Raw genomic sequence first — 24,161 nt, forward strand, 5'->3', positions numbered from 1 at the left:
TTATCAAGATAATACACTTATGATCAGGAAAACTCCATCCTTTGATATAATCCTACTGTTATCTCAAGAGTCTTCTAAATAATAATGGCTTTAAATATGGGCCTTATATTGTTTCTCATCTTGTTCCATATATCCCTTTAGATGTCCCTTTGAATCTTAGAAGATGCATAGTTTAGTCTCATAATTGAGTTGCTAAAAAGACACAGATCTGTGTACTATATAACTGGAATATTGAAATATTAAGAAGAAACTACTTACCTAATACTAAATGGGAACAAGAGAAGTGAAAAAAAGGGGAAAGAAAAAGGACCAGGTTTCTACAATGCCAATAATGTTCTGGGCACTATATTAGAACACAGAAGGTGAACAGCAAGACTAAAAGAACTGAACAACTTGGGAATGGTTCACTGCCACCATTTGTTTGTTGACTCTCCAAACACTTGAAGAGAGTAACCCAAGTTTTCTGTGAACCAAGATGTGTCTTAAGGAAGTGTTTCTCCTGGACTTCTGGGTTAGGATCTCAGGGTAGCTTTCCTCCTTACTGGCCATGCCTCTCAGTACCGCACACATCAAGCCATTTATTATCTGTGAAGCAGTCAGGATACCCACATGATCTCCCAAATCAGGAAACACGGATTATTAAAGTGCTCTTCTCCCCCAAGTAATCTTATTACTTTTGGTCACACACAAATAACTATTAATATCACACATTATAACTCCCTCTATGCTATAGGAGAAACAACTTAGAAATATAAGGCTTAGTATTATTATATAGCCATTTTTGCACTAGCTATTTCGTATGTGGCAATTATCATGTTCTCATTTTAAGTTCAAGTAAAGAAAAATTCAGATGTGGAAACTTCAGTTCCCTATCCTATCAGTGAATCCATACTAAAAGAACTGAATTATTTATATGCATGTCTTGGATATAAAAAAACAAGGATAACTTTTTAATGTAAATGATAAATATATCTATTACCTAACATAAACCTTCCTTTCATTTACTGTTAAAAGACTCTTAGGTTTAAGAAAATACACTCAATTGTTGAACAATTTATTTCACCTGTAAGAAAAATAGAATAATTAACTTAATTAAAAAGCTTTAAAGAAACCTAAAACAAATATTTAATCATGTTTGGGCATGACTCATAAGTTTGGGAAGAACTTCTGAATCATTCACAAAAAGACTGTTGTACCATTCAAAATTAAGAGGGCCACAAAAATCTCCAAACAATACTATTTTCCTTTAAAAATAAGCTACTCAACATGCATAACTTTAAAAGTGGATATATTAGGTGTTCATTATTTATAAGATTCACCATGGATTTTCTTTCAAAATCAAGTTCTCCGTGTGACTAAAACTGTATTTGATTTACCAGTCAACGTATATGTAACTTCACGGTCATAAATATATTGCAGAGAGACATTTGAATCTTTCAAATCACAAAAATTTCCTTGTCTGCAATAGCTTGCATTCAACCACCATGAAAAATCAGTATAGCACATAACCAGAAGAACAGCAGTGGAAAAAAAGAATAAAACTCATTAGGTTACTACTAAAGGAAATCAGCCTACTAAGCTTTTAACCTCTTTACCTTCTCTATAGTATTTGACAACAGCTTTAAAGAAGTTTTAAGTACGTACCCATACTTCATTCTCATCCTATCATTCTCCGGATTACAGTAAAATCTTTCCAAGTGCTCCTGGGAATCATCGGATACACTCTGCCACTTTTGGGTAGTTGTCTTCTTGATCTGCCAATGATAGGGCAAGACCGTGTGGTGCTTCAAACAATCCCTGCCATAAATACATATGCCTTGCAAAAAGTCCATGCAAATTTCAATTTCATTCTCTTGGTGAGTGTGGTACTGTAACTGATTCACCAGCTCAAATACAAGGTCAAGGGAAGCCTCCTCACTTTTGTCCTGAAAGAGCTCGGTACTCAACTTATCACTGGTGTCCAAAATGTACTGGATTGTATAACTGTTGTCTTGGAAAACCCCTGGGACATAATCCATGACTTTGTCTATGCAGTCAGGACTAATAGGAACATCACTTGAAACTGGGTGTAAAAGGGCAGTCTGGAAGTGCCCTCCTGTAGAATCTGCCACTGTCCCACCGATGGCTTCTGCTGGAAAGCTGTGATCCTGGATTGGAACCACCTGTTCTGGAGCATCCGTGGAAGGACGAGCTTCTGGTATTTGGTCCCCGACACTTGTTCCCTCAGGAATCAGGACAGACATGTTATCTTCTGCTGGCGGACACGATGGATTGATTTCCAGGGTTTTTTTCACCATTGGTTCATGCAAACCACTTTCATCTGCATTCTGGTTTCTAGATCTAAAAACCCCACCAAGTGATCCAGATTCTAGCAAAGTGTTTAATATTGGCCTCAAAGACCTCAGGGTTCCGGTTCCCAATCTCTTCTGATCCTTTTTCTTAAAACAAGTCTTCAGTGGAGTGATCTTGTCAGAGAGTCTCATTGGGCACGAAAAGTCGTCAGGAGGAGAAGGAGGCTGCACTACACAGTCTGGCTCAGGTTCGGTGGTTTCCATCTCCACCCCGTGGATTAGCTCCAATTGCTCCTCAGCCTCTAAAAAATCCTACCAGGAAAGGAAAGAAGATGATCACTTACAAGCTGATAACAACTGGATCCCATTCATTCACCAAAATGTTTTGTTTTAGTCTGTGACCAAGTCCCTGAAATCACTTCTCTTACATTGTATTTCATCTTTACGGTCGATTTTAAATTTTATTGAGAAATCAAGGCTCCAAAGCAGCCAAGAGTATTCAAAAGCCCACAGCAAGTAAAGGTAAAAGAGAAAATATGGGCTCAATAGGCTCTTGAAATTTATTTGTGGACTTAATGCACAACGATTTGTAATTCTGCTGAGGTATAAATTTTAACTGTAAGTCTAGGGTGGAGTGGGGGTGAGGGGTTGCAATAAGTTCGTCTAACAATGACAGCAGGGAAACCACATCTTCACTGCTTTGTGGTTCTCTTCAGTTGTTTATGTATCACATTTTTCACGAGGTGACAAAAACTGTTTCTTTGTAAAAAAAAAGTTCATCAAATGAAGGGTAAACTTCTAAGTTAAACAGTGAGTGAATCTGGGGTCTGAACACTCAGGAAACAGGGGCTCTCAAAATGTTACAGAGGAGAAAGCCAGGGGCCTGTTAAAACATTTCTGTTAAATCCTTACTTAAGGTCATTTGTGACTTTAGGGAAACAACTATAACCAAACCAATTTTACCACAGGCTAATTGCTAATAAACAAGAGTTAAGTCTATACATGAAAATGACATTTATGATGACCTGCTGTCCACTCACAAAGTTCCAATATATTCCCCAAAGGTGTTAAGAGTCTACCTTTGCAATCCCCAAAACATCACCACTGCTGGAGGACACATTCCAGGACTTGTTTAGCAACAGAAGCTACATAAGCAATAACCGCAGCACACACTGTTTTAGAAACCAAACACAACTTCATAATACAGAAAGCACCTCCTTGTCCTTGTCTTCAGAAAAGTTACACATATGCATTTTTAAAGGCAAATGAAGGCATACTGTAGAAAATAACACAAGCATACAAAACACAAACCCCATTTCAGATTCCTTATGAACTACTGAAAGAGAGTAAAAGTGCTTTCTTCAATGAATCAGGCCCCTGGAAAAAAAGGGGAACAAAACCTAAAGCAAAGAAAATTTTGTAAAATGACAAATGGTGAACAAAGCATAAAGCTAAGAAAACTCTGCAAAATGACAAATGGTGTCTCCTCCATAACCTAGCATTCAACTAATCCCGAAAATATTTACTGAACACTGTGCCAGGCAGGAAAGGATTGGTGATGAGCAATTAATCCTTTTCTCTCTTGTCCAAAATACTGAAAAGGATATTTGCTGCAAAGGCCCATGACTTCAACAAGTATGCACCCCAGGTACCCATTACAGTGTCTAGCAATGCGAACACTAATACCCTGCGGCATTTTTTGGCTGAGTTACAGAGGAGAAAGAATCTTATTAAGTGTTTTATGCTATGACTTTTTATGGATCAACAACAAGGAAATAAAATTGAGTGCCCAGAAACATGAATATTAAAGATCTAATTGGAGAGATACTTCAATCAACGTGTGAAAACTGCATAATGATCAGACTCAGAAAAATAAAACACAAAACTACAAGGTATTAGCCCCCATGGTAAGTACAAAAGGAAAAGGTGGGGGGGGGGAGAGTTCAGTGTGAGCTGCCATTGTTATGGAAAGCTTCACGAAGGAGGGACTTGACAGAAGACATAAATCAACTGGGAAGCGGCCAAGCCAGGCGTTATTATTCATAATTCACTGCTCTTGCCTCAAGGCACAATTGGCACAGATTGTGGTATTCCCTCTCCACCACACCAAACCGGCCTGTGCCACCCTCCACGCACGCACACACACACACCACTCCTATTCACACCCCATCAAGGCAACAGACTCTAAACCAATTTTACCGACACACACTCTACAACTTTTCCCATTATTGCCCTTTGATCATATTCGGAAGTAAAACTGAGGAAGAGGCAGAAAACTGGAAGCGTGGTGGCAGTGGGGAGGGAAGTCATAGAACCCAGTTCCTCAATTAGTTTGCATAACAAAAACTAAAGACTGGAAGGAGACTTCCTGGGGTCCCCGCCGCAGGCGACCTACCCAACGCTCCACCCCTCATTCCCGGCTGGTAGCTCGGTCCCTGGTAACCGCCGGCTCCAAACTCGGGACTCTTTCCAAGGCCCACGGCGCCCGACACCCGAGAGCAGAACCCGATGAGAGCGACGCCTCCCGGGGGCCACGGCGGTTTGCGCAGCTCCGCGCCAAGTGGGCGCAGCGCGGCTGGAGGCGCCGCGGGGCTCGGCCGGTTCGGCCGCGGAGTTCGGAGCATCTCGCCCCGCCGCCTTCCCTCGGCCGGCACCGCGGCGCTCCCCAAAGCTCGGTCCAGCGTCCTCCCGGCGAGCGCCTCCGCCCGGCTTCCCTCCGCCCCGCACGGCGCCTTCCACAATCTCTTCTCCACCCCCCGCCCCAGCCCACCCTCCAGAGGACAGTCCTGCGAGTCGCGGCGGGTGGCAGAACAGCGCGGCGGAGCGCCGGGGAGGCAAGCGAAGACTTCTGCACCCTTAAAGTTCATCTGAGAACAGCCTGCAAACTTCTGGGCTGCAGACGGAGCGCGGGGCGGCCGGAAGGTTCCCGGGCCACCGTGGCTCCCCCTGGATCTGCGCTGGGCTCCCGTGGGGGAGCGGGGGGGCGGGGGCGCGCAGACGCTCCCCCGCGTCCGCTCGGATCTGGGGGAGTGGGCGAGGCGCCGGCGACCCCAACTAAACCCTCCCGTGCCTCACTCCGACGTATACACCTGCCGGAGGCCCTAAGTGACTTAGAAGTCTAAACCAATTCCATCCCCATCGAGAAGGGATCCGAGTGAACTCGGTACAAAAAAGCACTAAGTACCAATCTAGGTCCGCGAGAATCGCGAGGCCGGCGCCCCCTTCCTCGCCCGCCATCCCCGCCAGGGTCCCTCACCGGCTCCCCCGAGCTCACCCGGAGCCCTTTACCTGAGCAGGCAGACTGAGAGAACCGAGCACAGGAGCCGAGTTGCGGCGCTGCCGATACGCGGGCAGCGTCCGCACCGGAGTCGGCGCGGAGGGCAGGCTTGGGTTTCTAGGGGTCGCAGGCTGGAGAGGACGGGAGCAGCACACGGGCCATTCCGCCGCCGCGAGCGCAGAGAACCGCGACCGCACTCCCGATCCTGATCGCCCGCCTGTCACCTCGAGCTCTGCTTTAAAGTGGCTTCCGGTCGCTTGCGCTCCACAGCCCGGCCGCGGAGGTGGAGCCTCGGCCGCGGGGTGTGGGGTGGGGTGAGGGGGCCGGGCGCTCACTGGGTGCCGAGAAAGAAACCCGCCCCGCGTGCGCGCTCGCGAGGAGGCGCGCGGCGGCCGCGCGCTCCCGCGGGGGCGTGTCCTCTCCCGGGCCAGCTGGTGACCGGAGGGTCTTCTTCTGCGCGCCTCAGGAAGCGCGCGGCTGAGAGCAGCTCTTCCCGTGGGGCGGGCTCCACCTGCCTGCGGGTAGCTGGAGGGTCACTTTGTTCCGAGAAAACCCAGGCTCCCGAAGGAGGATGTGAAACAGAACGACCCGTTTCTGTGCCGTTGGCTTTGTTTACTTGCCTCCTCAAAAGACGCCTCCTGTCCTTGACGCCGCGAATCCCCAAGAGGAGGCAAATAGCTGCTATTGCCCCTGCAGCCAGACGGGGTCGCTCGCCCCGTACCGTACGGGCCGACCCGGCTGCGCACCCCGATCTGCCCAACCGGATCGCAGGCATCCCTCTTTCAGGGGAAACCTAGCTTTGGGGTTCTGGCGATAAAATCGCTTACAGATGTGTTCTAAAGCCCACAAACACCGTAGTGATTTATTGACTCAATACTTGATGAACGCCAATTGCGTGGCAGGCGTGTGTTACTACAGCCCTGATCAGTCCCGAAACCCACCATGAAGCGTGCAGACCACCACGTACTCACCTCTAAAATCCACGGCCGTGAGAATTTGCTATATTTCCTGGATCGTAAAAGGTCTTTAGGGTAACTCCATATATTGAATAGTTTTTCAGTGGTGGAGGAAGAAAATGAGAAGTTCAAATAATCACTATCTATGGGCGGGGGAGGTGGCGAAGCCCCGATCAAAATAAAAGAAGTTAAGTATGGCTTTATTACAACTGCTGGCAGGGAGAACAAAATGCCGTTTGCAGAGAGATGCTTTCTGCGTGTGGCCTGTAATATAAACTGGCTTATTCCATAATCTGGGGACTTTCTGGATTGTCCCCAAATTCCAACTATTACCTTATTAGACATGGAATCCTATCAAAATAAAATTGAGAGGTGGTTGTAATAGATAAATGGTTCCAAACGTTTCTTAATCTTCTAAACCAGATTGGAGACCACTGAAGTCTTCTAAATGTTATTTAGCAGAGAGTAGATTAAAAGTAATATTTCCCCAGCAGGCTTATTTCAAACTGCATCAGTTAAACTAAAGTGAAAATGATATGAACAGGATACAGAGGCTAATGAAGAAGAGACAAGAATTTTTTAGCATAAAAATTGTACTGAGACAAGACCTTCATCTATGCCACTCATACCTACATGGAATTGCCTAGAAGCAAGTATCTGAGTTTAAACTGATTTTGCTGTTTCCTTTTATTTATCTTATCTGTTCTGTTTTATGTCTTTTCATGCTTTCCTCTGGGTTAAGTATTTTAAAGTGTATTTTTCCCAACAATTAGATTATTCGGCATACATTCTTTATCTTTTATAGCATTTCAGTTATTTATTGCTGTGTACCAACCACCTCAAAACTTAATGACTTAAAACAACTCTTGTTAGCTCAAGATTCCAGATTCTCTGGCTCAAGAATTTAGTCAGACTGTAGTGCGTGATGCATGTCTGTTCCATGATGTCTCGGGCCTCACTTGGGGTGGTTCAGGTGGCCGGAGCCCCGTTCAACTAGGGTCTTATGTCTTGGGCCTCTGTCCTGGCTGTTGGCTAGATTCCCGGATTTTCCTCTACACGGCTTTTCCACGTGGCTAACGTGGGCTTCCTCACAGCATGGTAATTCCAAGAGGGAGCATTCCAAGAGGGTTCCAAGAGGGAGCATTCCAAGAAGACAAGCCATAGTGTACAAGCCTTTGCTTCCTAATGTGTCACTGGCTGAAGCAAGTCACACAACTAACAGATTCCAAGGCACAAGGCCATGAATATTGGGAGGTTCGGTTCATGGAGGCCATTTTTATTCTGGACAGATCACCTTAATCCAATTAGGGATTAATTAAAAGTTACTTCCAGGGTGTAGATCTTTGGAATTCCAATGCAAAATCTTTCCTTCTTGGGTCTTCATCTCAAAATTTCCCCCCACTTCCCACTCAGCCCCTTGAAAACTTTGCATCCTCTCCACTAGCATTTTCAGAATGCCAATTGCCTCCGAAGGTAAAAGGGCACCAGACTCTACTCACTCACCACTCTTGGATTTAGTCTCTTCAAACTGCTGGAGCTTTAATGCTCCAAAAATGTATTCTCCACAATGGCCAACTCAGGTGTGACCCCTGGAAGTCAATGGACTAGAAAGATCTTCCTACAAAACAGAACAGAAACTGACAGACCAAGGGCATGGATTCCTTGCTATAATTATCCAGTAGGATTTGAGATTTCTGTGGACAGAGAGTACTGTGTTTTCTATTTCCCCCTTTCCTGAATAGGAGTTTTACTGACATTCTGTACCTTGTCTGTCTATCATCTCTTATTAGGAGTACTGAGGCAGATAACTTTTCCTTAAATGTTGGCTGTCAGAACATGAAAATCCACACTTTTAGTGGGAAATACCCTACATCATCAGAACTTCTGCATTCTAGACCTGAGTTCATTGTAGTAAGTGGGTGAGACTTTGGGATTGTTTCTTCTAGGGAGAGGATGAGTGTATTCTGTATATGAAAAAGAAGGCGCAGAAAGGGCAACAAAGCTTGTTGCCCCTATATGTTAGAAATACCCTGATACTTTTGTGGGGGAGAGTAGGAAGGCTGGCAATGAGCCAGCTAAAAAACTCATTTCATTAGATCCCATACAGTTCTGGAATCTAATGGGATATAGTTCTAGACATAGGGTGAGGAATTCCAGGAAAACATTTCTTTTCCTAATATATAGACACCCTCCCATTTTGTTTTTTTTTCTTTCTCTTAGAATACTAACATGAAGATAGAGATGGAGCCTCATGGCAAAAAAGAAGGTGAGCATGCTGCAGAAAACATGACAATGGGATCCACAAGCTAGGGATGCTGGAGCAGAAAGATAAAAGTCTGGGACATTCTTGACATCTTGGAGTTTTGCTGTAGCAGTCCTAGACTGGCAACATCTGGGCTTACTGTTATGTCTGAAAAACCCCAGCTGGTTTTCTGTTATGTGTAGCTAAACATTTTTTTGGCTAACACCTAGACCACCATAAGTTATCTTCTAATTAGCCTTCCTGCTTGCAGGCTCTACCAGTTGGATAGCAATATGGCCTAGTATGTCAGAACTCTCATAAAGCAATACATCAACTCCTATAGCATTTTTTGCTAATTCCACAGTTATCCCAAGTTATATGATTAAGAAACATGTTCATTAAAGTAAAAATAGAAAGTAGAGAGGAGACATAAGAATACTTCTAAAGTCTCATTTTAGCATTTTTCTATAGTTACAGTCTGTTTTATTTTATTCAAAGTTTTTTTCTATTGTTAGAACATCACTGTATATTCATATTTAACTTATTATATCATAAACAGCTTTCCATGTTAACATAGTCTTTTTAACAAACAGCTGTTGAATATTCCAAATAAATATAACAAGTTATACTGGTTCCTTGTCATTGAACCTATCAATTCACTTTTTAAAAATCATTTATTCCCTGAGTATCTGAAACTCTTAAGTAATTGGATAAAATATTATAAATACTCATACATGAACAAGTGTCTCCTCTCTGCTCTTCAAAACAATAAGAGGTACTAATATATACATGCAACGTATATAGTTATGCATATGTATACTTTCTATATGTGGCCCTAAGCCATTTAATTCTTTTAAAATATGCTTATAGGACTGAAATATTCTAGTTTCCTCTGCACGCATTCCTTTGATTGCTGTTTCTGTTTCTGTTGTCTCTTAGGATTTGCCTCAGCGTCACTGCTCAGTGCAGTAGGGTACTCCCAGTGAACAACTTGTCAATGCAAAGCCAAGACAACTTAACTTGAGATTTCAAGTGACTCAAGGCCTCCCATTTTCATGTTCATTCACAGAATACATGCGGTACAGTGCAAGTATCAATATCTGTTGCTTTCTGTTTTCATAATTATTAGTAATAGTTATTTCCCCAACATTCTTCTGGTGGAAGGATAATCATTTCTGGTTACTGTACCAAGAAGGAAACAGTGACTAATGTGACTCAGAGAGCACAGTGAAAGACCTGAGATTTTAAAACGGAAGCTTTGTCTCTTAGCAATGCTATGCTGAGATTACAAGGAGAATGTAGCCAAGTTGTCTAAATGGCAGGCTGAAATTCCTTATCAGTGAGTGCTAAGTCCAAGCTATAATGTTTTCTGACTATATATACATAAAGACAACTTATTCTTTAACTCAAAAGTAATTCATATGTGCACATATAGAATATATCCAAAGTAAAGGAAAAGTCCAACTGTTATTATCTAAGCAATTGAATGACTGTTGGTTTTAAACATGTACAATCTATAATTGAAAATTCTGTCTTGATGCTGTTACTATTGGACCAACTCTGGGAACTTATCTAAAAGAAATTTGCCTATTTCTTGGAGAGGGAGCTCTGTACTCTTGGGTTTCTAGAGCAAGAAAAAAAATGGCTGAATTTATTTCACTTCAAGTGGGTTTTAAATATGATGTTTTCGGGAGAAGACCGGAAAATGCCACTAGAGAATACGTCAGAGCAACAAATGGTAGAAAATTTAATCAGCATGAATCAGGGGTGAATTAATTAAATGTTCAGAGGAGGGTCGGTTTAGAACATGATGTAACACACTCTGATAAATGTGAACTTAATAGTCACATCTTCATAAAGTGATAGAACATTCATCTTGCAGACCATTTCTGACTTTTAAAAACATTTCTCAGTTAAAAACTCCTCTTTCTGGAAACTCACTTTTCTCTGCCTCTGATGAAGAAACAAGGTGCTTCTGTCTGGAAAAGGTGAGGGTACAAGGCCTAGTAGAAAATGAAACAGATAAAATGTGAGTAGGGTGGGTTCTAAAGTGCTTATGCCATTATAACTGTATTGTCAGAGGAGATCCTGAACTCAAGCTGCTCCTTAACTTACAATGGGGGTACGTCCTGACGAACCTGTCATAAGCTGAAAAATTGTAAGATGGGAGCTTCTCGTGGCCTAGTTTAAACATGTTCAGAACACCTACATTCGCTGACAAGTGGGCAAAATCATCTCGCTGCTGCTCTCCAGCACCATGAGAGAGTATCGTACCCACATATCACATTTCCTAGCCTGGGAAAAAAATCAAAGTTCAAAATCCGAAGTACAGTCCCTACTGAATGCAGACAGCTTTTGCATCATCATAAAAATAGAAAAATCAAAAGTCAAACCATCATAAATTGAGACCCTCTGTATTCTGTTTACCTATGATTTGCATTTGCAGACTGCCTAATTATCTGCTGGACTGTTCTTATCTTGACAAGATAGCTCTGTAACCCCCTTATTTTGGACCCATTTGTTGGGTGACTCCCACGGCATATAAGCAAAGTGCTGTCTGATCGAATTGGTTTTGGTTGGTTTTTTTGGTCTTACTGATATGTTTAAACAAAGTATAATTCCAAAGGCTTCCCAGGGGAGTACAAACACCTATAAGACATGGAGTGAAAGCATGTTCAACATAAGTTCCTCCTGCAAGACAAAATTCAGAGATGTTTACAACATTTTTTGCTAAGTATATCTAAATAGTTTTATCTTGTGTGACAGGAACAAGTTCTCTATAATACAGGGTTAAACACAAAGTAATGAAAAGAATATGTCATTGTTTTCGAAAGATGATGTTCAGGTCTTCTTGAGTTTCGGTGGTCCATTGTTGCTCTGGTGATTTCTTTACTCTGGTGTGATGAATGCAAGGTTTTATTTCAGCCCAACTTCACCATGGTGGTGGGTGGTGATGCGTATATCCCAAGGTTCTGTCCCTTTTGTTCTAGGTGGCTTTCTGGAGATGCCGTCTTCCGAGGTTTGACTAGCACTGTATTTCCAGGCTCAGAAGAACGTAGCAGACTTGTAGGGGAGAGTTCGGAGAGTCCCAAAGTCTGTACCGATGTGGAGTCACCAAAATATGAAACAGAAAAAGCTGGTGTTTGCACTGCCTGCCGCCTGCCATACCCGATAAGCAGAGACAGTCATTGCATCTTTAAGGAGGCTTTATCCAGATGGCTAGCATTCTGAGGACAGCAGGTTTGTGCCCTAACAGACTGTCTTCTGGTTCTTTTTGTAAAACATATTTTACTGTTATTCTATTATAACTGTCCCAATTTTCCCCCCTTTGAGCTCTTTCACCCAGCTCACCTCCACAGTCAACCCCCACCCTGGTGTCCATATCCATGGGTCATTCATACATGTTCCCTGACCAGTCCCTTCCCTTTCTTTCCACCTTTATTCCCCACCCCCCTCCTCTCTGGTCACTGCCACTCTGTTCCTTGTTTCCAGTCCTCTGGTTCTACCTTGCTCATTAGTTTATTTTGTGGTTTTGGTTCTGTATGAAGTGATTCTCTTAGAAAGTCCCCAGATGTTTTTCAGACTATTCATTCTGTTGATTCAGCACATATTTATTGGGTGTGTATGTGCTGGGCACTAGTTGTGCAATGATGACTAGGATAGTCTCTACTTTCTGTCATTTTCTTGTAGTGAACTCTGTAAACTGACCACCAAGGTCACTTGGGAAAGCCTGCTAGAGATTCCCCAGCCCTGCCCTAGACCTCCCAAATTAAATCTGAGAGGGCAGGGAATTCTGCGCTCTGAAGATGTCTCCTAGGTACTGCTGCATTAGGAGCTCACAATCTTTTAAAACACTTGGAGGTAGGGTGGGAGGGGAAAGGGAACTTGGACGGTGGCCAAATAAGAAAACATATAAATACACTATTGAATGGTAAGTACTATATCAGAGGCATATCAGGAAGACACTAAGAATATAGTATAGAGAGGAGGAAGTAAGCGTAACTCTATGTTGTCAGAGGAGAGAATTGTGTAGCAGATTTCTTGAAGTATCTAGGATTATTATTCCTTGGAATGTTAAGGTAACTCAGTTGTTTCTACTGAAAATACCTAAATTTAATAGGGGGAAAAGCTCACTTTTTAAAAAAATGAATTCCCACGTGGTTAAAGATAATTTTGAAAATCATGTGCAGAGAACATCAGTGTTAATAGCATTTCTAACTTGTGTGATATTATCCTAAGGATGTAATTAGGGTCATTTGCACAAGTTTGGTTGCAAAGCTGTTCCCTGAAGCAAATAACTTGGGTCCAAGTGCTCAGTTCTCTGTGATACAGCCTCCCTGCCTCCACTTCCCACCTTGTCATAAGACATTTGGGGCCCAAAGTAGTCCCTGTTTTTGTTGCTTAGGCTCTGCAAAGTCAATACTCTATAGTAAAATTTTTTTCCAGTGACAAAAATAGAATTTAGGAATTTCATTCATCATTAGCCCTGGATAGCCACACTGGGCAGGATGATATACATGGCACACTCAGTACGGTTACTTTGGCGGATTGGTCATTCCAGAGAAGAGGAAGAAGTTCCTGTGCCCACCTGCCTTTCATCTCTGACTTCCCCATGAGGCAGATAGCTCCTGGACCATAGATTTTCAACCTGACCTGTTTGAAACCCTGTTTCCAGTCTCTATAAGATCGATCAAATCATTTGTGTATTATTGAACAGGGTATCTCATTTATTTTTTTCTCTCTGGTTCCCAGGAGAGCCATTAACATGATCGGGTAGCTAATGGCCCCATTCATTAAACACATATTTATCTAGTCTTTGTGTTGTAGGCACTTCCAAGTAATAGGGTTGCTGCAGGAAATAAAACAAATGGTCGACTCTCACCAACATTCAAATGGGGAGAGACAAACGGGTGGCATCAGGTGGTGGTGGCGGCTATAAAGATAAAACACGGCAAAGGTGTGCGACAACATGATTTATCAAACAAGGATATTTTGAGGGTAATTACTCATTATTATGTTAAGACAATACAGATGAAACCAGGATAAACCTTACTCTAGGTAAGGCCTTAAGGACTCCTGTGGGTAAGCGGATGAGGTGCTTTTAAAAATGGCGTGTTCAGGAAAGGCATTTTCTGAATGGGAACATCTAAGTAGACGCTGGAGGAAGAAGATTAAGAAGCTGCTCATGAGCTTATTCAGGGAGGAGCATGCTAGATAGATGGAATAGCGTATGCAGAGTTTCTGTGGTAGGAGCGAGATGCGTATGGTAGAGGCAAGTCACAGAAGCCAGTTAAATTGGAGTGGAATGCACAAAAAGGGTGTTCATATGTTTTAGGCTTATGGGCAGGACTTTGCTTCTAACTTGAGACAAAAATCTATACGATTTACATTTTGGAAGGATAACTCTGGCGTGCGTGTGGAGGAGGAGCGTTGTAGGACGTTAAGAGTGAAGGCTGGGAAGATCAGTTAATAGTGTAGGCAAGAGATTCTGTGTGGCTTGGACTGGGGGCGGGGCATGGCGGTGGCAATGGTGAGATGTGGTTAGATTCTGGACACTTGTTGAGGGAAGAACTGAAAGGATTGGCTGGTGAGTTAGACACGGGGTCTGGGAAAACTGAAGAACCAGGGATGGCCCCTCAGTTGCTTGAGCAAGTAGAAGAATGAAATTGTCGTTTATTGAGGTGGTGAAGGTTACAGGAAGCAGGCTTTTGAGAGCAAGGGGAAACAAGTGCACTCTTAGACATGATAAGATTGAGATATATTAGATAGGCAAGTGGAGATGGTTAGTAGGCAGTTGGATAATGAGGGCAGGAGCTTCGGGGAAAATTTGGGACTGCTCGTTACCATGTCTAACAATATCCCCATTTCTACGCCTATACAGCAAACATATTGTTTCCTCCCTTTGACAAGAGGGCTAATTAGGAGGGCTTAAATGTGTTTCTTTTAAAAAAGGGTAGTGAGCTGTATTCACCATTTGGAGAGGAAGATTAAGTTTTACAAAGCATGGAAGTGAAGCACTGCCCCGTGGTGTGTCCGCTCATTTCATATTTCTCCAGCAGGAGCAAACTGTAACTCCTGTAAACCTAAGCTAACTTACAGTCACCATTACCCAACTTTGTCCGTGAAGACCCCATTCAGGAAAGCTGACTAAGACATGACTTTGAGGCTACAGAAGTGAAACAGTTGTTGTTTGTGTGTTCTACAGGCCTAGAGAAAGAAAAATAGCCAACTGCAAGACAATTGTATCAAAAGAGAAAATACAAATTTGGTACAGGCTTATATAGGTTTCTAGCAATGTAAGCCTAAATCTGGTTTCAAAACAAAAAATATAGCATTTTTAATTGAACTTATTGGTTAATAAAACCTTACAGCTTTCAAATGTCAAAAACCTATAGTATGAATTAAAGTTCCCATAATATGTTGCCTTCTTACCTGCAAACTTTAAAGAACAACCAGCTATCTTTTATTTTCAAATGCAAAACAGATGTACATTTACTCTACCAGGGAAATCTATATTAAGCAAACGAACATACCATAGTTGCAACATTATTTGCTGTGTCATTTTGACTCTATCACCTGCCTGAGACTCTGTCTTTTAGTTTTCACTTTCTGAGCAGTTAGCCAAATTGGGAATCCAGGCTCTGAGTGGCTTTTTCTCAATGACCAGTGTGTTTACATTGAAACCAAGGTAACTTCTTGGTTTGTTCCAAAGTTTTACAAAGTTCCCAAAAAGCAACATTTGTTTGGTTAAAAATAACTGCTGTATTGATGTAAAATCAATGTGACCATAGGAGAAATAGAAACCGAAACTTTTTTTTAAATAATCAGACCTCAAAGTTAAAATCCAGGAAATCAGAGCTGCATCTACAAACCCCCGATGTGGAGCTGTTGCTGGAAATAAATGGGCTAACTGCATAGATAAGTGACCCAGAAAAGGATTTTTGATTAACAATAATTTTTATTCTTTCCTACATTTTATTGAACACCTGTTACAAGTAGCTGCTGAGCATGCAATGGTGAGCAGAACACATGATCCCTGCCTTTCATGTAGCATATGGAAGAAGACAGATATTATTCAAATAACCATTCAAATCAACATAATTGCAAACTTCAGTAAGTGGTTTGAAGAAGAACAGGGTGCAATGACTGAGACCTACCTAGGCTGGGAAAGGCAGGGGCGTCTTCCTGGCTGAACATTTGCCTGAACTCTGACAATGAGTAAGCATTAACTAGGTCAGAGGGAGACGGGTGGGAGAAGTTGACAGCAGTCAGGAGATGGGAACCACAAGTACAAAGCCAGAATTGTGAGGGTGTGGCATGCGGAAGAGACCCAGTGAGTCTGGAAAGTAGAAATGAGAAGGAGGATGGCCGGAGATGATTTGGGGATATAGACCTTCATGCCCAGTAAAGGATTCTGAAGAAAATCAGACAGTCATTGAAGTGTTTTAATTAGGAAAATGACATAACCATATCACATTTAAAAGTCAACTCTGGGGTAAGAAAAGCTTTCATTTCCAGTAATGGATTGAGTAATTCAAGCTAACACTTATACTGAGAAAACCCACAGAAGTCGGACAAAATATTTTAGAAATCACTCCAGGAGCTAACATGACAATGGAAGAATAAGGTAACAAAATCTGAGAGAAGAAAACACAAAGAGGTGAGTGGGACATTTAAAGCTGCTCTTCTATAATAGGTGGCTGGGAAGCTGAACAGACCTTTTGACAAACTAATAGGAATAGAGGTATAAAATTAAAGTTTGAGCCCTCTCTGGTATGGCTAGACTGAGCCACACCAGTAGACCCTGTGAAGCAAGGGGTCACTGGTTTGATTCCCAGTCAGGACACATGCTTGGGTTGCAGTCCAAGTCCCCAGTAGGGGGCGCTTGAGAGGCAACCACACATTGATGTTTTTCTTCCTTTCTCCTCCCCTTCCCCTCTAAAAATAAATGAGTAAAATCTTTAAAAAAATAAAGTTTGAGAAAGGTCAAGGGGAGTGAATCCAGGTTTTGAGACCCAAATAACTACCTTGGGAGTAAGGACAAACCAGAGGTAGGCCAGCCCTCCAGGTTTCAAATCATCTCAAGTTCTCCAATTGGATTAAGGTGACCTAAAATTGCTGGTAGCCTTAACCTCTTGCCAGAAGCAAATGCAAATCTTCGCTGAAGAAAGATGATATTATCCTTGACCTCAAATTGTTTTCACAATTACCTGAATGCAGTATATGGTACTCAACTAAAAACGACCAGATAAGCATTCACAAACTGAGGGGGCATGTGAAACAACGCAGGAACCAGACTAAAGATCCTCCTACTGCCAAATATAGGGCAATGGGAAAGATAAAAATGATGGTAATTCATTCTAACACACTGAATGAAAAAAAAATCTTTGAGCCAATAAAAAGAGTCAAAAAGGAGGGAGGGTGCAGAAGAAGGGAGACTTTTCCACACGAGAATGCCAGCTAGTAAAGGTGGATCCACTGGTGGAATCACAAAATCATCATTTTCGTAGCCAGCAAAAATAATTGAAAAGGCAAGGATTATCAATGGGTATTAACACCACTGGGGGACAGGTTGGAAAACAGGATATTCACATAATCTCCAAGTATCTCCTTATGCATTACTCATTTATAACAAAAGCAAAGAGGTAATCTGATTAGAGAAAAACCTGATACGTGTCACCTTAACTTAGTGTTTGAACTTAAAATTCCCACTAACAGACATTATATACCTTCTGATATGATGAATAGAGGAGGGCGAACCATCATTAATATAACACTCTAGTCAAAAAAGATATGTATTTAAACTCAGCAAGTATCTGCTGAACTCATTATAGGTAAGGCATATGCTAGGGGCTATGGAGAATAAGACCTTAAAATACCATTATACACTACTTGGTGAGACAAGCCATCCATGAAAATTATATTACAAGAGTTATTTTATTTGCCAAGATTAAAACAATAATATTTCAATCAAAGATTTTTTTCAAACTTCTACCTAGTCATCCAAGATTCTAGCACTTTCTGGTATAAACTATTTTTTGACAGAAATTGTTTGTTTTTTATTTTTTATAAATTTTTGTTCAAGTACAGTTGTCTCCATTTTCACCCCATCACAGCTCCCTGCCCTACTCATCCCTGCATCCACCCTTGAACTTACCCACTTTGGTTTTGTCCATGCATCCTTTATACATGTTCTGTGATGGCTCTTCCCCTGTTTTTCCCCATTATCCCTCTTCCCCCTCCCCTCTGGTTACTGTCAGTTTGTTCTTTATTTCAATGTCTCTGGTTATATTTTGCTTGCTTATTTGCTTTATTGATTAGGCTCCACTTATAGGTGAGATCATATGGCATTTGTCTTTTACTACCTGGATTATTTCACTTGGCATAATGCTTTCCAATTCCATCCATGCTGTTTCAAAGGGTAGGAGCTCCTTCTTTCTTTCTGCTGCGTAGTATTCCATTGTGTAAATGTACCATAGTTTTTTTTATACACTCATTTACTGGTGGGCACTTAGGTTGCTTCCAGTACTTGGCTATAGTAAACTATTTTTTAAAGATTTTATTTATTTTCTTTTTAGAAAGAGGAGAAGGGAGGAGGAAAGAGGGAGAGAAACATCAATGTGTGATTGCCTCTTGCATGCCCCTTACTGGAGCCCTGGCCCACAACCCAGGCATGTGCCCTAGGTACAAATCAAATTAATGACCCTTTGCTTCGCAGGCCAGTGCTCAATCCACTGAGCCACACCAGCCAGGGCTCTGGCATGAACTATTATCAGTAAAAATAGTTATCATTTTGAAAGCAGTGCTTTAATGAAGACAGAGTTTGACTTGGAAATCTTTGATTTTAACCATTGAACTATTGAGTGGGCCAAAAAGTTCACTTGCTTTTTTCCATAAGATGGTTCTAGTAGTTTAGTTGTCTTTAACATCATTTGAAACAATTTTGTTACATTGTACTGTGATAGGTGTCATATCAACGTGCATTTAAAAAAACCTTCCAAAATTGGTGAATTTTTGTGTAGCCATTTTAATATATGCAACATTTTGAGGGTGTTATGCTTTATTATTTCAAGAAAGGTAAGAATGCAGCTGAAGTGCAAAAAAGATTTGTGCAGTGTACAGAGAAGGTGCTGTGGTTAATCAAATGTGTGAAAAGTGGTTCATAAAGTTTTGTGCTGGAGATTTCTGGCTGGACCATGCTCCACAGTCAGGTAGACCAAGTGAAGTTGATAGCGATCAAATCAAACCGTTAATTGAGAACAATCAACATTATGTCATGTGGTAGATAGCTGACATACTCAAAATATCTAAATCAATAAAGTATTGGTGAACATGAAAAATGTGTCTTTCATTTTATGGAAAAAACCATACAGACTTTTGGGCCATCCCCATATATGTCCATTCAGTTCAATGGAGAATCTCTGGTGACCTGGGATCCAGGCGTGTATAGATCTTCACAGAACTTTGCTGAAGGCACATCCTCTTCTGGGAGAGGTCTTCTAAACCACTGGTAGCCATTTCCATTTTAGTGTTACAGTTTTTGATTTTTTTTTCTTGAGAGTTTTTAATTGGGATAGAAAACATGAGGGCATTGGGGCACCCGGGGGTAAAAGAAGGAACTCCCCCTGAATAGCAGAATGAAGAAAATGGATGATGGAATTTCAGGCATTTTTAAGAATGTGTGGGAGGGTTGAGAGAGCTGTGGGGTTTGGCTTGTGGTTTTTTGTTTTTTTGTTTTTTTGGAGAGAAGAGAATTGGTTAGTCACTTGTTTGTAAGTTGGTTAAAAAGATAGAAAAGGAATGAAAGTAAGAGAAGAACATTACAGAAATTTCACCATAACTTACCATATAGTTACCTGGGCCCTGGTTGAGGAGGTGGAGTAAGGCAGTTAGGGGAAACAAGTTCTACAACATAATATTTTATCCAACTCTAAGCACAAAAGACCAATCAGAGAAGTTGAAATAGTTGGGACATTCTTTAAAAAATATCAGTGTCGTGAGAGAAAAAGAGAAAAAAAGCAGCAGAATGACCTTTAAACATCTTTGTTAAAACATTATGAACTCTCTTAAGGTTAGAAATGCAGGAAAATGAAAAGCTAGTAGAACAATTTTTTATTTAGTACACTATGATTTAAAACACTAGAGACATTGAGGATTACTGTATTTTATTTCTTTGTAAAACCTTAAAGGACAGTTTGAGCAGTTCCTCTGAGAGTGTAACTAATTAGATGGATCAAGCATCTTTTCTACGCCTTTGCAAATGGTCATACTCCTTTCTAAGTTTGAGTCAGCTTGCACCATTTTATCATTCACACCTATAATGTCATGCAGTATCTCCAAAAGTTTATTGAATGTGAAGTTTTTGTCAGTGTCCCTTCCTCCAAGACGTCTTCAATCTTTTTGTCGAATCTGCTTTCCTCATTGATCGCGGTGAGTTCCCGTCGTTGCACAGCGACGGGAACTGTGGGTCCCTCTGGCCGCACAGCCAGTGTCCCTAATGGTGGTGGTGTCGGTACCCCGCCAGCTGTCTCTTCTGTAACTCCGTTTATGTTTGACTCTAATTTCACTTTCGGCACTGTCACGTTTAATGTTTTTCCTGCATGTTCATCTCTTTTGGCCAAATTCCTCTTTCAAAATTTCATTTTTATAAAATGTCATGTAAGTTTATCACTGGGAGACAAAGAGCCAACACAGTTGCGTGCCTCGCTGTCTGTGCATGAACTAGATAATGGACATGTGGCAAGCAGTCAGTGACACATTTGGAAAGAAGTGTGGTGATGGCTCAGGGTCACTGATCATCGTGAGCATCTGTGATTTACTTGGTGCTTTGAAAACAGAAGTTCTGGTGGTGAAGTTTGTACTTTATGCAATTAAAATTAATATGCCATGGTAACTGACATTTGAATCATGTCATTGGGTAATGTCATGTCACATGCCTCTGTGTGTGTGTGTGTGTGTGTAGATATGTATGTGAATTTAGATACAGTGTATAGAATAGATGTCCACTGTACTATTCTTACAACTCTTCTTTCAGTTTCAAATTTATCATAAAACTTTGAGTGGAGAAAGAAGTCATGAAGAGACAAGACAATGCAATCAAAAACCAAGTGAAACAGTTGCTAATAACAACAGACCAACTGGGAATAGAAAAAGCAATGGAACCAGGCTGCCTGGATTGGAGTCCCACCTCATTCAGCCACTGTGTGGTTGCGGGCAAGTTATGTAACCTCTCTGAATTTGTTTTCTCTCAAAAATGGAGATAAAATACCGCCTACTTCATAGGGTAATATGATTAAGCTGCACATACAAAATATTCAGAACAATAGTGGTACATAGTAATTAAGTGTAAGCTTTACAGGTTTGTTAAGATAGAGAAGACTTCATTATGTTTAGATTCTGATAAGAATTCAAAAGAGAGAGGTTGAAGTTAGAAGAAGGGACAATTAATGGTATATGGTCCCTAGGAAGGTCAGAGGGGATGGGATCCAAGGAAGAAACAGAGGCAGTGGTCTTGGACTAAAGGAGGAACATTTCTATGTTAACAGGAGGGAAAGAGAACAGGATGGGTGCAGGTATCGGTTGGGTGGTAAATTTGCTAGGGAGAAGGTATTATAGTGTAACGACATCTGTATTCTCCAAGAAATAAAAGGGTTGTGAGTAGCAAGGTCAGGGATTGGAGGTTCAGGAGAGTGGGGAAGACTTGAAATGGCCTTACAGAGAGCATGAGCTGGCCAAAGAAATGTAACTGGATTGTTGGCAGTGCTGAGGGCCCCAGGCCAGTGACCTTAAAATTATAATCACATCAGTTTGTCCTTTTGTGTTTCTCGGTTGTGGAGTCCAGCTGCCTGGGTTCAGACCTGGAGGATGCAGTTTATTAAGTTCATCCAAGATTGAGGTTTTTCCAGTGATGTGAGGAAAAGATAAAGAAACAAGGGAATTTATGATGTTGACAAGAGAATTGCAGAATGTATGGACCATGAAACCTAACCTGAACAGGAGGGAGGCAAGAGAGGCCTAGTGTTGAGAGAAGTAAAGGGAACCGGGAACGAAGGAAGGGTCCTCCTGAGGGCATGTAATTGTCCTAGTGAGGGTTGTTTAACAAGCAAACTAGCCATTTCCTAAATCAGAGAGCATGTTCTTTGTAAATAGGATGTTCCATCGGGGCTCTTTCTGTCTTAGTTTTGGTTGAGGCCCTCCAGACCAGGAAGTCTATAATAGGTGCTAAAATACAATGAGAGGCTATATCGCCTAATACAGAACTTGCAAAGAGAGGGTCAGACTGGTGTTGCAACCCTTAATCCATCATCTACCTGGAGTGTGTACAAGAACTGGAGCTGAAAAACCGACAGAGAAGTTTTCTTTGGAAAATTGCTGGAGTGAAGCTTTTTCTTTCCCTTATTCAAGGCGAAGGGAGAGGTGCTCTTCTCTCCCTAAACCGAGTGAGAGAGATACTTCAGGGAAACCACTTGAAGAGCTTCAGCTGCGCCTCCTTGAGTTGGAAGAGTCTAAGGACTGGTAAGAGAAACTGAACACATTAGGTGGTGGGGGGTTGGAGATATAAGGCTTCATTAGATGCAAGCTACGCATCCATCAGCAGTGGCGCAGGCGTGGGAGCAGCCCGCCTGGAGCCATCTCTGACCCCCTGGTGCTCTGGAGGGAGTGGCCACCTGATGGCCAGGGGCTGAGGAAGAAATCGTAGGAAGCCAGGAGGAGGCAAGAAACATCGCCTCCATCCTGGGAACTTACTGGAGTGTTTCAAGAAGGGAGTCTCTCCTCAAAATTCACTAAAGCACTTATTGCAGGAAAGAGTGAGCAGTAGGACTTTGTCGTTCCAGAGGCTGCCATGGTGGGTTGTTTCTATGCCAATTGAGTAAAACCTTGAGAACCTCTTCTCTCTCCTCCTAATGCGAAGAGGTAGCCAAACTAGGGATGGGAAAGAAAAAGATGCTGCCATCCGTACTCCCTTCCAGCCAGCAGCAGTAACACAGTGGGGGGAAAGAGGAGCTTTGAATGTAGTTCAAATTCTATTGAACACTTAAGTGATTGAACTGGGACTAAGCTTGTGACTGAGAGTTCCCAGGACCTAAAGTAGCCGAAAGAGTTATCAGTCTATCCTAAGGACAAGGAAAACAAAACAAAAACTAGTTTAGGAATTGAAAGGGCAATTGAGAGGAAAAAAAAGAACTTGCCTTATAATTCTGTTCCGTAGAGTGCAGCCCATTCATTGTAATACCAGTTACTCCAAATTAGTGAAATAATAATGACAAGGACCAGAGTGTGGCTTTGGGAGTGGTTGGCTCTGATGGACTGGAATGGAGAGTCATTGAGGGTGAAGAGGCCAAAATATGAGAGATAGGGTGTTGGCTGTGTCATCTTTGTGGACGGTGAAGTCTTCTTCCACAGTGCTGACCAAGGTTGAGGTGGAAAGGCTGCAAGCCATGTGCCCAAGGCCAATGGTTCTGAAACTCTGGAGAGTATTAGAATGACCGAGAAAGCCATTGGAAGATATAAAGACAGGCTTGCTGAAGTAGGATAGGGCCTGAACTTGTGTCTATGTTTACCAAGCTCCCAAGTACTCTGGAATTTACAACAAAGTGTGAGCACCACTGCTCACTATTTAGCGGAGAGAGGTAACTTTCTAGTTGGTACATAACAGTATCTATCAAAAGAAAAAAGAGAGGGTAGTTTAGCCAAATAGAGGGGACCTCTGGGAAGCAATTTCTCACTGTCAGAGGGTAGGAAAGTAGTGGTCTGGAAACAATAATAGAGACAACCAGCTTCCCAACCCATTATCCATAAACACCACATTTCCTCTTTCCTTTCCTCTTCGTGAAAGTGAGTGTTATGAATTGAATTACGTCTCCTCAAAAAAAGAAACATTGAAGTCCTAATTCTTTGTACCTTAGAAGATGAACTTATTTGGAAACAGAGTCACAAAAACTTGGCAATAGATGTGATTTAGGTGAGATCATACTGAAGTAGGGTGGGCCTCTCGCCCAATATAACTGGTGTCCTTAAAGAAGATGTCTGGCAATGTGCAGACACAGGGAACACCGTGTGATGATGGAGGCAGAGATTAGCATTGTGCAGCTGGAAACAATGGGGTAGCAGAGCTTTCTGGCCAACCATTAGAGCTAGGAAGACGCAAAGACGGATCCTCTGGCAGGTTCCAGAAGAAGCGTGGTCCTGCTGACACCTTGATTTTGGGCTCCTGGCCTCTAGCCCCGGGAGACAATACATTTCTGTTGTTTTAAGCTGTCCAGTTTGTGGCACTTGCTTAGCCCCAGGAAACTAATACAATGATATAACTGATACGATGAGATATTTCTTTTATGGTGTGCAATAAACTCTCTCTCTTACATTCTGCCTATGTTGTGTTCCTGTCCCTTTGCATT

At 42.0% G+C, this 24,161-nt stretch overlaps 1 protein-coding gene across 1 annotated transcript in view; it reads right to left on the reverse strand.

The window, feature by feature from the left end:
- Window positions 1-7,686, reverse strand: part of TIPARP (TCDD inducible poly(ADP-ribose) polymerase) — a 29,144-nt gene extending 21,458 nt beyond the window's left edge. Inside the window, exons 1-3 of the mRNA XM_037046706.1 lie at window positions 7,484-7,686; window positions 5,580-6,093; window positions 1,645-2,603 (exon numbers count right to left, since the gene is read on the reverse strand). Of these exons, the coding sequence (XP_036902601.1) occupies window positions 1,645-2,603; window positions 5,580-6,093; window positions 7,484-7,686 (1,676 nt within the window). The remainder of the gene's footprint in view (window positions 1-1,644; window positions 2,604-5,579; window positions 6,094-7,483) is intronic.
- Window positions 7,687-24,161: the final 16,475 nt, after the last annotated feature.

Source organism: Sturnira hondurensis, unplaced genomic scaffold (assembly GCF_014824575.4).
Source record: "Sturnira hondurensis isolate 20B ecotype Veracruz unplaced genomic scaffold, ASM1482457v3 Scaffold0005279, whole genome shotgun sequence".
Classification (NCBI taxonomy): Eukaryota; Metazoa; Chordata; class Mammalia; order Chiroptera; family Phyllostomidae; genus Sturnira; species Sturnira hondurensis.